General features: G+C 38.1%; 1 protein-coding gene across 2 annotated transcripts in view; it reads right to left on the reverse strand.

Moving 5' to 3' along the window:
- Positions 1-13,410, reverse strand: part of PARD3B (par-3 family cell polarity regulator beta) — a 445,805-nt gene that overhangs the window by 209,480 nt on the left and 222,915 nt on the right. For both annotated transcript variants that reach the window (XM_076342438.1, XM_076342436.1), the window contains exon 11: positions 1,786-1,971. In XM_076342438.1, the coding sequence (XP_076198553.1) occupies positions 1,786-1,971 (186 nt within the window). The remainder of the gene's footprint in view (positions 1-1,785; positions 1,972-13,410) is intronic.

The following is a 13,410-nucleotide window of genomic DNA, read 5'->3' on the forward strand; positions in this document are numbered from 1 at the left end:
TAATTGGTGAAAGGGTTATAATGAGGTAGAATAGAGGACAGGTCACAGGACCACAGGTTATCACAAGACAAAATAATCCTCCAGTCACGGTGACTGACTATGCCAGTTGCCCGTTTACTTAGGTGTCAGCACAAAGTCCTGCTTTATTAGTCTGCAGACCCCTCAAGCCAAAATTAGCTGCTCTGGAGTGAGTAACTATAGGAGAATAGAGAGTGGCAAACATATAGAGCTAGAAAGGGTTGTCTTATGTGTCTGTGATGTGAGAAGTCAGGTAGCCAGCCCACTAATGCTGCCAGAATATGGCTCCACAAGCTTTTCTATTCCAAACAGTAAGTTTATTCATGGCAATATACACTGTCACTGCAACTGGTGTGGACAATTACTCAGGGAACACAGAGCTGGGAAACCAAGAAGGGCAGCCTCATTTTCATGGCAAAATGAGTTGTACGCTGTAGAAGACATGCACATAAATTGAGTTTATCCAGCCTTAATTTGGCCAATCGTGCCTTAACTAATTTCTGATACACACCAAGTAGATGAGCTTACTCACTTGTCATTTAGCCCTGAGTTAACTACGGACAGTGTTCTGAACTGCATGTACCAGGCTCAGTTATACTTGAGGAGATCCGAGCTTTGAAATAACTGTGGGACTAGGACAGGTAAATAATAGAAGCAGGGAAGTATTAAACATTCACATCAAAGCTAAATCCTTGATTATTGCTATTTACCAGCTGCTGTAAATAGATGATCATGAAAGTTTTAATGCTGTGAATTGTCTTACTCAGCAGGCTGATGTCAGTAGAGGAATTTACATACACTGAATTAAAAGGTATTTTTACAGAAAAGAGAACTGCGAGGAATTGCTGAGATAACACAAGGGGAAAAAATTACATTATGGATCCACAACAGTTAAAAATACTAGCCCTGAAAGATTAAGAGTTTTGTTTCTGATTTCAAGAAAGTTACCTGGTTCAGGTTTTATTTGGGAAAAAAAATGCAGTCAACAGATTTCCTAAAGTTTAGAAAATAAATCAAATGCTTTTTAATCATAAAAATGTTCAACAGTCCTTGTAGAGTCCTTAGAGGGAGCAGAACAATTCATAATACTGCCATTTACCAATTTAATATTACCAATTCAATCCACCTCAGGAACAACTAGTAACTTCTGTGCAACTGATGCCAGGCTCAGCCAAGTCGCATTTTTACTACAATGGTAAAAAATATTTTGAGTAAAAAAAGACAGAAAACTATGAGCTAGCTTTTTATTTATAGCATAAATTAAACACATAACCCTTAACCTCACAGAATTGTCAATTTCTAATTTTTGTAAAGAAGTTTGTCTTCTGATTGTTTTTTATGGGTCTGCCTGTATCACTTTGGGAGGACCCAAAGCAGTGCAGATAGGCAATAACTGTAGGTATCTAACTTCTCTGTCACTGAGCCTAGCGGCACGCAAACTTTCCCATCCACTTCTGTGGACTGCGGGGAAGCTGGGAGGCGGCCTCTCCTCATACCCACGCACCCTTAGCCTTCTCCCCCTTCCCCATTTCATGCAGCATCCCAGTGCCCCTCAAGGTTTCCACCAATTCACTTTCCTTGTGGCAAACTCCACCACACACGACACCAGACTCTTGGGACAAAACATTAGTAGATTTGCAGTTCACCTAAAGGAATGAGTGACAGAAAGGTATTCGTTCCTAGAATGTTTATCAAGTGAGATTCAGTACTCAACACAGAAATGTCAGAATTCTAACGCAGTCATCGTCTGATGTGTTTCTTCCATACCTTAAAAGCAGCACCGCCATGAATAACGGATTTGATGAAAATCCCAAGATCAGCTCCAGTCTCCCGAGATTTGTTGCCTTTTAAGCTCACACCAAGTCCAGCAGAGCCAGAATCATTCAGAGGAATCTCAAAGGTCAGCTGCTCTGTGGTTTCTGGAGAAAGAATACTGCAGTTTGGCTCTCCTTTCTGTTGGAGAAAACAAGGATGAAAGTATGGGTGAAAAGGGGACAGAGACAATGCATAAACTAGTTGTATCCATAGGTTCATATGACAAGAAATAGTCCTCTTTTCCAGAAAGTAGCTTGAAGAAGCAGCCTTATAACCAACAATGCATTTAGCTGACATTTTGTCACATGATCTGGCTTAAAATGTTATTTTTAATGATACCTAGCAATATGCCTAAATAGAAGGTAAAATAGCTTAGTTCCACATGATATAAAACTGATGTTGCAGCAGAATATAAAAAAGACATTTATTTTAAACACAGCTGCATTAAAAATGTAAGCCATAAAACTCTCACCATCTTTACATGCAGCTCACAAACTGTAATGATAGTTGTACTGTTAAATCCCATTCCCCTCTGAAAATTGAGTTTCACCCTTAAAAAATTATCCTTCCCTTAAACCTGTCTACAGAGGGAAGTTGGTGTAACAAAAGCGAGGGTGAGAATTGAAAATGCAGTAACTTATTCTGCACTAACTCCCTTTGTACATACTTTTATTCCATAGAGGTTTGGGGTTTTTTTCCTTCTGCTATAGGTTGATCCCAAAATTTTTCCTAGATTAGATTGCTGTTTACAAGACTGCCACATCAAGTATCCATAGTGAGGGAAGATCAGAAAGAACTTTCTGTTACTGTACGCTGTATCTGCAGTTTTGTAGGGTTTATGTTGCTGTGTGTGTGTGTGTGTGTTTGTTTTGTTTTTTTTAAAGCAGGTTAGAATAATGAAATTAAACAAAATCAAATTCTAGCCTGAAACAGTCACACTGACACTCTACAGAAATAAAACTAGGACAAGGAGACCTACTATGGAGTAAAGTGTTCATGGAAGGTATTAGTGGAAAAGACCTTATGCATCACATCTGATTTTATTCCACTCTTCTTTCTCCATATAACTCTAAGACAATTAATTAATGTTTCTTGTCATTTGGACATTTTCTATTCTTTGTAACAGTAGTGTTAAAAAATTCATAGGAAAAACCTATGAAAAGGAAATAGACAAGTACAAGTTGAAAAAGATGACTGGGGGCTGGCTTTCAAGGGTGTCAAAGTCTTACGTTAAATTATCAAGTAGAGGCCACATGCAAGGAGGAGTGTAGTAGCTGGGCCACTCCGCCTTTTACCTAATGAAGGACTGTTTCCAGGACCTCAGCTGCAGTACATACAGTATCAATGCCATTGTCAGCAAAGGTGCCAGCAGTACAGATGTTTTCTCAGCAGCCAGAGTAGTCCCATATATTCATCTATTATGCTGTCTGATCAACAAGAAGTACTATCACAGAACTAAGAGCAGAAATTAATATCCTGAAGCAACAAAAAATTAGAAACAGTAACCACTAAATATACTTTCACTTATTTCAGATGCCCCTTCACTGATGAGAAGCAGCTACTGGCTAGAGAGGAATCGTGTGAGCCAGAGAGCTAGGACTATAAACCTCAATCCCAATATGCACCATGCTCAAACTCTTCCTGGAATGTAACTCCGTGACATTAAGTCAACACAATTTGCCTAACTGCCAAAGACAAAAATGACATAGCACCAACACTGACAATTGTCTTGATGCCAGCACTCATCTCCAGTACCTGTGTTACTCATTTGTGCTTTGTAGACAACTCTCAGTTACAAATCTGTCACTTCTATTTCTTTGCTGTGGATATAGAGACATCCTGAAGGTAATCCCCCAAACCCTACAAATTCATACTTACTACTGTGAACAATACAGAATGATAATTTGTAAACACTCCTACTCTGACTTCCTTCAAAAGAATCAGTGTAAGGAAAAAACCCACTATTACCGGCCTTCTAACATAAGCATTTTGCATTTAACTTTCTCAAGGTTTTAGAGGAAAGATTTTCTGCCCAATCTTCTGTTTTTCAAAATGCACATATTCTCGTCAGCTGATTCAGAACTCTTAGATCAGAATTCTACTCAAATGGCACATCCTGTCCAGATTTGAACAGAGGAAGTTTTTCTCCAGGTCCCAGACGTGTGATGTCTCTGGCAGCCCCTCAGGACAGTCTATTTTGTATTACTTTCATGGTCCCCTAGGCAAGCAGTTCCTGTGTGCTGCTGCTATTCTTCCACTTTAATCCATGACACCTGCACCAGACTCTTGCACCTTCTCTATGTCAGTACTGTGGTTTTGTCTTTCCCAATACCACGAGGAAAGCAGTGAGGGGGTTTGTTATCACAGGACATAAAAGCTCTCAGTGCCCATGCCTACCTTCACCAGAGCAGTCACAAATTGCTTTATAATATTACCACAATATGAACTTGGACTTCATATAAAACTGAATTTGGTCACATTCAGATCAATTTTTAATGGGGATGGCTGAAGGTAAGCCCTGGTACAAAGGCTATCACTCTGCAAAAACCTTTAAAGGAAAAGGTGACACAGTATTTTTGTCAAGAAAAAATTATGTATTTTTTTGTTAGCTTCTTTCTCAGGAGCATCTTACCTGTTTCACTTTACAGTCCAAGATGTACATTAATTTCAGGCTAAGGACTTCATGCATTTGTTAACACAAGCTTGTAAAAAACCAAAGACAACAGGATCTATACATGTCCCTCAAGCCAATATATGAAAATAAACTAGGCAGATGAGTCTGTCTGAATTCAAGTCAAGCGCTCTAATCAATACCATTCTTATTTGTACTATCACTCTTGTCACTGACAAGAGTGTCACCTTGTCATCAGGTGACACTGATGACAAGGCTGCAGTACCCCGACCATGCCCAAGGCCTTGGCAGTGTTGGGAGCAGTGGTGGCTGTAGGAGGCAGGACACCATCCCCTTCTCCACAGCACAGGCACAGGCTCTGTAGCAGCACTGTGCTCAGCTCTAGGCTTCAAGAAACAAGCTGGATGGATTCCAGAAGACAGCAATCTAACAACCTTGTTTAACCTTGCAAAAAAAAGCCTAAAAGGGACATAATAATAGTCTTCAAAACACTTTACAGTAGCATTTCCCCCCTTTTTCTTTGCAGGCGATTTTTGACATCAGAAATATCTCACTTAAATAGCAGGCAAGGAAATGTCAATGAGTCTTAAAGAAAACCTTTGCCCTCAGTATCTGGGGAAAAAAGACTAACTAGGTGGTCACTAGAACTCTCCCGCTATAAACTTACTAAGATAACGATATTACACATAGAATCTAAAACTGCACTAAGTTATACTGAAAAACTGATACAAATAAATTGCTAAAAGCAGAGTAATAAAAACAAAGTAACAGTTGTTCAATGTTCTATAGTATTTCCCAACTTCCTTTACCGTAACTATGCCATGCATTAGCTCTTGTTAAGTAACCTACCAGATCACTGTCTGCATGCCTGGATGTGTTATCTATCAAACATTAAGATGTATTCAGCAGGACACAAGACAAGTACAGTAAATTTTTGTCAGTATTTCATTTCCTCTGCTTTCCTTAGTATCTAATTTAGAATCCGTAACATTTGACTACCATTTTCCTTGCTACAATTCTCTGGGGAACAGATAATTTCATTATACAAAAATCTTAGTAAATTTAATTTAAATTTAAAAAACAGCTGCTTTTACCTGTTATTGAAGAACTCTCTAATATTCCTTAAAGTCCTTCACAAGTGTTTCTTGTTCAACATAGTCCAATTATACTAAAAATCTCTCCTTTTCTTTATTTATATTCAGCCTTACCCTAAGATCCAGCAGAATTTGATTTAAAAATAATGCTGAACTTTGTTTACTAGTACTATCAAAAATTTGTTACCCATGATGGAGGGTGAATGACATTTCAATGATTTCACAGGGATGGGTAACAGGAAAGGAGATGCACATTTACAAATCAACGATGAATTCATTATAAGACCAAGTAAACTCTGTCTTTATTCGCTTAAAATTTTCATTCGCTACTCATTGTATGTCATCTGATAGCAAATGCCTCGTAGGCAGTCTATAACACCAAGACTCCTTGGTGCAAATAGAATATTGAAAACTTTTCTTTGTGGGAGAGTATGAAAAGCAGCAGAAAGGAGGAAAAACACAGGAGAAATAAAAAGGGATGAACAGAACCTACAAGCTTGATTTCATCCTATACTTGCTAAATGGTTTCAAATTAATATCCTGATGATAGTGCTCTTCCCAAGGAATGCCTTTTCACTGATGATCAAAAAGAGCTCCAGCCATCCTTAAGTTAACAGCTCATCAATTAACTGCTTCGTTTGGGTAACTAATTTCATGAGTGATGTTCCCTGTTCCTAGAATATGCCGGTACGAGTATTAAATGCTGCTAGTGACTCACAGAGCTGGATTCCCATTGCCTGTATTTCCCTGACTTTGCTAAAACATTATCCCAAGACATCAATACTTTACGATAGAGCAACCACCATCAGCTGAATCATGGTCTGGTAAAGGAAGTCCTCTCCAGTGCACTAAACCTTGAATTCTGTTAGAAATACTTCTTACCTCAAGATCATCCTAGAATCTGAATTCACTCACACACAAAATGAATGAAACGAGCAGCAACACAAATATGTTTCTAGACCAGGAAAAACTTACAGTTTAATGTTATAAATTACCCAGTCAACAATCACGTTGTGTATTTTCCATGACAAATGTATCACACCTCAGCACTTCAGGAATTAAATGATACAGTTTAATGTTATAAATTACCCAGTCAACAATCACGTCGTGTATTTTCCACGACAAATGTATCTCACCTCAGCACTTCAGGAAGTTATTCCCTGCTGCAGACATAGGTAAGTAACTCAATGGTACTATGATAAACGAGTGATCTTTACATAAATCAAAGTCCAGATAGCCAAGTGATGAGACCTCAAGATGGCTAGAGCTTTGAGATGTCTTGGCCTGTACTCTTCCTTTAAGATGGGTACTCTGAAGACAGCAAAAGGGATTTTAAACCCTTAAGTATTAATAAAGCATACTTAACAGTGAAACAGGTTAAAGCTAACAAAAAAAAAAAAAAAATTGAAAAATCAATCTCCACTGCTCACTTTGTCCTTGTTGGGCAGGTCCTTCCTTCAGCTTTGCTAAATCTTAGCCTGTCAGCTTGCAATCGCTTCCTCAGCTGCAACAAGCTCTGAACAGTCCCCTTTAGATATGCACATCTCTCTTCCCCGTCCCCCCTACAGCCTGGTGATGTTTGTTCCCTACTATTTATAGGAGTCTGCCAGCCTCAGCTCCGGCTCCAAAGCTCCCTCCTGGTTGCACCATCCAGCACTCTAGATAGTTCCTGAGCTCTCCCAACTGCTTGGGGAAGACAACGATCTCCTCTCTTTCTCCAGGCAGTTTCTCCTGGACCAGAATGCAGCAGTCAGATGAAGTGTAAGAGGCAATCTTTCCACTTGCTGTCCAGACTCAGCTGTTAAACAGAATGGAGCAAACAACCAAACAGGTTCCACCCCTCACAAGGGAAATCAGGACAGGAATGTTTTAATCTACTGAGGTACATGCATGGAACTTCAGTAAAATCAATTCTGACATTTACTGAATCACCACAAACCAGACAGGAAAGTTCAGAAGAGTTTATATGAAGGTGAGAGAATGCCAAGTTTGCTGGATTTGAGAGCAGAAAGCCCTAATAATATGTACTAAATAACATTCAGCAATACAGATGGAAAACCTTTATCTGAGAGTCTCAGGATACATTTGATTAATTCATGTTCTGCTAATGATTTTATTTAATTTTTATAAGCACATCTATACCTCAGGTCTCCAATTTCTTAATTAAAAGGCTATAATAAAGGATTCTTAAAACAACCTAAAATTTTACCGGTATATAATTAAGTCTCACCAAAAAATTCTCAGTATTTTAAAAAACAGACAGAATATACTTTTAGCCTTCTCTTATTCCCACCACACACAAAAACTGTTCAGTCACCAGTACAAACAGAATTGTAACCTTTGAAAAAAGTACTGTGCATTGTATTTTTCCCCCCTTCTACTTAGTCCATGGTTATATCTACTCAATATTGTGTCAACCCTCTGTCTACCATGGGACACCACAGTCAATTAGTCCTTTTATTTAATCTTACAACGCCTGTTCTCATTGACCACGGCACTTTTGATCTGTGGATTTATGATAATCTAATGCATATCTCTCACTGGAAAGGTTACCTTATTCATCCCTATTGTTCTTTTGCCAAAAGAAAAGCTTACAAAAAAAATTAGCTCCCACTTAAGCCAGGAAGGAAACAGCATTTGTTTAACACAACAAGAGACCTTTCAGTACCTGTCTGATGCCCTTGACCAACACACTATTATGGTATCTCAATATGCTGGCTGCCCCTTGCCTGGCTGCTCATTTCTGATAAGAGATGCCAACTCCCTGGAGTGCCATTCAGAGCTGAGAGCAAAAGGCAAGAGACCCAGGAGAGTTACTTTCAAAGGCTTATGAAGGAAATAAGACATTTACATGCTTCTGCAATTATTTTCTGCAAAAACCTGTAGAAGTTAAAGAGCAGAATTTAAATTGTGGCACCGTGTAACTATTACTGGCAGAAAAGCTTGAAAAGATACCTTCTTATTTGCACTATTCTCTATGTTCTTTCCAAGAGCTTAGCCACAATTAAGAAATACTTTGCTGACAGCTCAGTCATTCACTCACTATAAAAACTACACTGTATTTTGCAATAGATATACAGTAATGCTCTTGAAAATAACGCTCAAAGGTAATGCACTGCTGTAATCTTGTCACAATCCAGTAAATAACTGAAGTCATTGCTGCACGTATTCATCTTTAGCACTTCTGACAGATGTTTTCATATTGGCTTCTTTAAAATCATCTGTATTCCATACTGCAATAAAAACTAAATGGCCACTAATGGCACATCCTGCTAAGACAAAAAAGCCAACAGCAAATCCATGGAGATATATTATACTGTACTTGGATACTTTTTACATTAACACAGTACACCACAAATTTGTGTCATAGATAGACATAGAATGGTTCTGGTTTATATTATGTAGACTCTCTGGAATTATAACTTTGAAAACTGACAAAACTAGATTTAGCTCTTCATCCAAGGCAGATACATTGCATTTCACAGTCTACCATTTGATGTCACAGGACACTTCAAAAATGGAGATTCTCCAGTTTGCTTGACATGCATATTCGAGATCCCATAGCAAGTTTTACCTAAGGAAATGATTTGTCCTTGCAGAAGAGTTTTGTAATTCGGTGTGGCACTGCTCTTCAACTTTTTAAAAGGTTAGGTGAGACTGTATTTTTAGTTACATAACTGTGGGAAACAGAGGGAGAAAAATTAACTAGTTTGGTCCTCAGTCAAGGTATGCCCCATGATGAAAACACCCATTTTCATCCCACGTATGGGCTTAGACATGTGCTTAAGCACCCGACTGAGCCGAAGCCTTACGCAGTTAATATACCTTGCCACTTAGATCCTAAAATCTTATCACTCGTGAAGATGGAAGACTGCATGGTATTTTCAGGGTGAATTTAGGATTGCTGTTACTGTAGACTTTCAGAATATATTCCAAGCAAACAGGACACAACACTGTGATGTACAAATCCAAATCTTTACTCGATTTATTGGTTACTGTTTTAAAGGGACAGTAAACAAAGCAATAAGCAGTGTATAATTCTTTTATGCCTACTTTAAACACCACATGCACATGTTTTACATTAAGTCAGCCTAGGAAAACTTTTTTCATGGGTTCTAAGGCAGAGAGACTTGAAAATTTTCATATGGTATATGGAATAAATCTGGTGACCCTTGTAAATGGCAAGGTACTACAGTTGCCAGTAAGATTTAAACGCAAATACTGTAAATCTGAATAAATGTATCTAAAATGTATGACGACTGAATTTCTGTTAAAAGCCAGATTTTATATGCCTCTATTCTGATGTACACATACTTCTGATTTCATAGTGGGCTGCCAAACAATTTTGGACAACACCAGAGCTGAGACTGATGCTATCAAGTAAACAGTTTTCATTCCCAATGCTCTGAGGTAGGGTTCCTCAACTTAGGAGTACTGGGCAGTAATCCTGTAAGCAAATACAGTATCTCGTGGTACAAGTAACATTATGCTTTTCTCTCCTTGTCTCCACTCTAACTTTTTCTTTACCAGCAGGCAGAGCACCATCAGAGGTTCTTGCAGCCAACGAGTGCTATGACCAGAGCTTTCAGACCACCCTTTTAAGGTTCCTTGTATTTGCTGGAAAATAGGAAGAGTGGGATCTAAACGACAAATCATTGCAGGATCATAACACTTTGACGGGCTTGACAGAGAAAGCAATAGTAGACCAGATGCAGTAAGTCTCTGCAGACTCAAAAAGGCTGACTACCACTATCACATGGAAAAGCACAGTAAACATGTTTGCTGTGTTGGTAGCTATATTGGCATTTCACAGCATATGAGAGCTCATCCTGCCATTGCAAAATTGTTGGATCTAGTTTAAATAAAAAAAACAACCACTTTTTAAAGATACATGAATTACTCAAGCAATTTATTCCCTTTTGGTAAATTAGGGAGTCCCACCAAAAGCTGGGATAAAAGGATGCTTTTTGCCACAATTTCTGTCCACTGTGACAGGAAAGACTGTCACGTTCCTTCTAAACAGTGATCTCTTACTGACTTTTATAATGGGCACAGTAACTAATTAACAAACCTCAGTGCATAGTTTCCAGTATTCTAAGCTATAGTGAACTAGTAACCATCTTCTGAAATACATAATGAAAGCCAAAAACCTTTGAGGGGCTGCACTACACAATGTTTTCACTGTAAAAAGATACATTTGTGTAGAGACAACCTACAATCATTTCTCAACTATGCTAGATAAAGAGAATCTACAGGCCCCAAATTAAACACTTTCTTTCAAAAGTTCTTGGAAAAAAAACAGGACTTTAAAAAATCTACATAGTTTATAAAGTTATTCAAGGTGAAGGGTGCCATGTGTATACACAATATCCTTCTGTTCATTATGCAGAACAATTCAAGAACTGAATCTTATATGTGTTATTGAAATCCAATATATGTATATTGACCTTTTTTTTTTTCCATCAGACTCTTTTCCCCTTGAATAGAGATAACACAACAGAGAATTGGTACTGGCTAGAATCATTCTGTGACAGAAATTATTTGACCATTTCTGGTTAATTGAGCACTAAAATCACTGGTTTGACCTACAAAAATAGGTGCAAAAATGGTCAAGTCTAGGCTGAAATGTCACCTATTATTTCCTGCACATAAAAAGGTAAGAAACAATTAAAAGGAAGTAATAGAAATTAAGCTTTGAATATTAAAAACAAAAAGGAAAACACTTCAGGCAAACAAGAAGTTCTCCTTCAGGCATAGAAGTTCAAGGTAGTGGAAGGAATTAACTAGGGGAAGACTGAAACATAAAAGTTAATCACACGGTAAGCAGAAAAAATGCTTAATTGGACTTGTCTCTCATCCTGGTTCCTTCTATCCTTTATAGTACATGTGTAAAAAAAGACTCAGAGTTAAAGATCAACTGCTACATTATATACGTTGTTGTTCTTTTAGTTGTTGTAAAAATGCTGGTTTGTTCCCTTTCCTCCTTCACTCTTCAGGGATCAGTAAATATGCCAAGAAACCATAGAAATAGTGATTACAGTTGAAACTGGTAAGTCAAAGCTATCTTTAAAACAAAAAACAAAGCATATGCAAAACTTACACTATGTATGTGCTCTAACAAAGAAAAATGCATCAATATTTTTGGTGCTATATTATTTCTGGCAGTTACAGAAGAGGCACATTGCTCTGCTTATGTGCATCATATCCACTATCCTGAAGGCTCATGAAAAATAAGAATAATAAAGAATTGCATAGGGTCATGGCACAGAATGGGTTATGCCAGAGCGGGTCTCATTCAAGTAGCTTTGCTTGTTTTACCAATGCAGGAATAAAGAAAGAGAAGGGGGAGTAAGTGATCTTTATATCATTATTAAAGAAATGGCACCTTCAGATCACACATTTTTCCTGAAGAAAAAACAAGATGCAACAAAGACACATGATCAAAACACTGTATTTTCAAAACACAATAGAATGATAGCCACAGTTTGATGTGTATTTCATTTACTTTGATAAGAGCTGGAAAATCCAAACCTATTCAGTTAAGCCAGTTTCTCTCTGTAATATTCACCATCCTTTAGAAAACAATCAGTGTTACACAGTTTAAAACCCAAATGCACCTTAAAGAATGCACTAATCACCGGCCACTCTGTAGACTGTGGTAATTAAGTGAATCAAGGTCTTCCCCTGAGTTTTGGAATCAGCTCCTTACTCAGCTGCTACATTGTCAACAGCTGGCATGAATTACTGGGAACATTTGGCTAACTGGATAATAAGGAGGACAGCCTGTGGTTGGTCCAAATTCTACTTCACTGATCTGCTACAATTAAAAAAAAAATCTCATTAGATCCTCCTCTTTTTTTAAAGCAGTAACAACAGTACAAAGATGGGGTTTTCTATTTTATTCCCTCATTATGTGCAAACAATGTAACTGTACAACTCTTAGATGTTGCATGGGCTGGTGTAACTGAAGCCTCAATTCCCTATAATTTAATAATGCCTGTTTGCAACACTGATTCATCCTCACCCATATCACATCTCTCTCTTGGCTGGCGTGGTAAAGGTTTGCTACTCTGAATATATTTTACTACTTGCCAGCAATTCATCAGCATAGATCACAGTAGCAAAACCCCAAACTCTACTCCCATCTAGCTTACTGAAGAGAAAATATTCGTGAGACCAAGCTTTCTCCAAACCGCAGCTTTGTTACAAGGCAAAGTCAAATTATATTATTACAGACCCACGCAAGCAAATGCCACCCGCTGTTACTTTGTTACATGATTTGCTTTGTGCCTGTGCAGCTATCAAATTCTTTCCAGAAATCAGTGTAGCAACCCAGATCTAGTAGAGCAACATGCTTAGAAGTGGTTTTGTGCACGGTGTCTAGCGGGTCCAAGTTCCAGAGGCATCTTTGCCACAGGAAGCTGTGGGGAGTGGGCACATTTACTAGGCTGTCCTTCTCCTTCTCCTTTCAACAGGTAGGTAACAGGGAATCTAAAGAAAACAGCTTCTCAGATTACAATCTCTGGAGAACTGCTCAAATCAAGAACAAGTCTGATATAAAGCAATTATCCTATTATTGCCAGGCATTAACAAAAACCTCAAGTATTTAAGTGAACTCTGCATGCGACACAGTCAGAGCATTCAGTTACAGCTGTCCTTGAAAAATATTGGATTATCCACTGCCTTTCCTTCCAAAACCAAACATTTAAAGTGCTGGTTTTTTTCTCCTCTTTGATCAAAACAGCACTGTAACTTCTGAGGTAGCAGAGGATTAGTCCAATGTAATGTCACGGCTAAAGCTAAAACCAAAAAAGCTAAACCAATTTTAATTTATTTTTTTTACTCTTTGCT

This window comes from Aptenodytes patagonicus, chromosome 6, assembly GCF_965638725.1.
Source record: "Aptenodytes patagonicus chromosome 6, bAptPat1.pri.cur, whole genome shotgun sequence".
Lineage (NCBI taxonomy): Eukaryota > Metazoa > Chordata > Aves > Sphenisciformes > Spheniscidae > Aptenodytes > Aptenodytes patagonicus.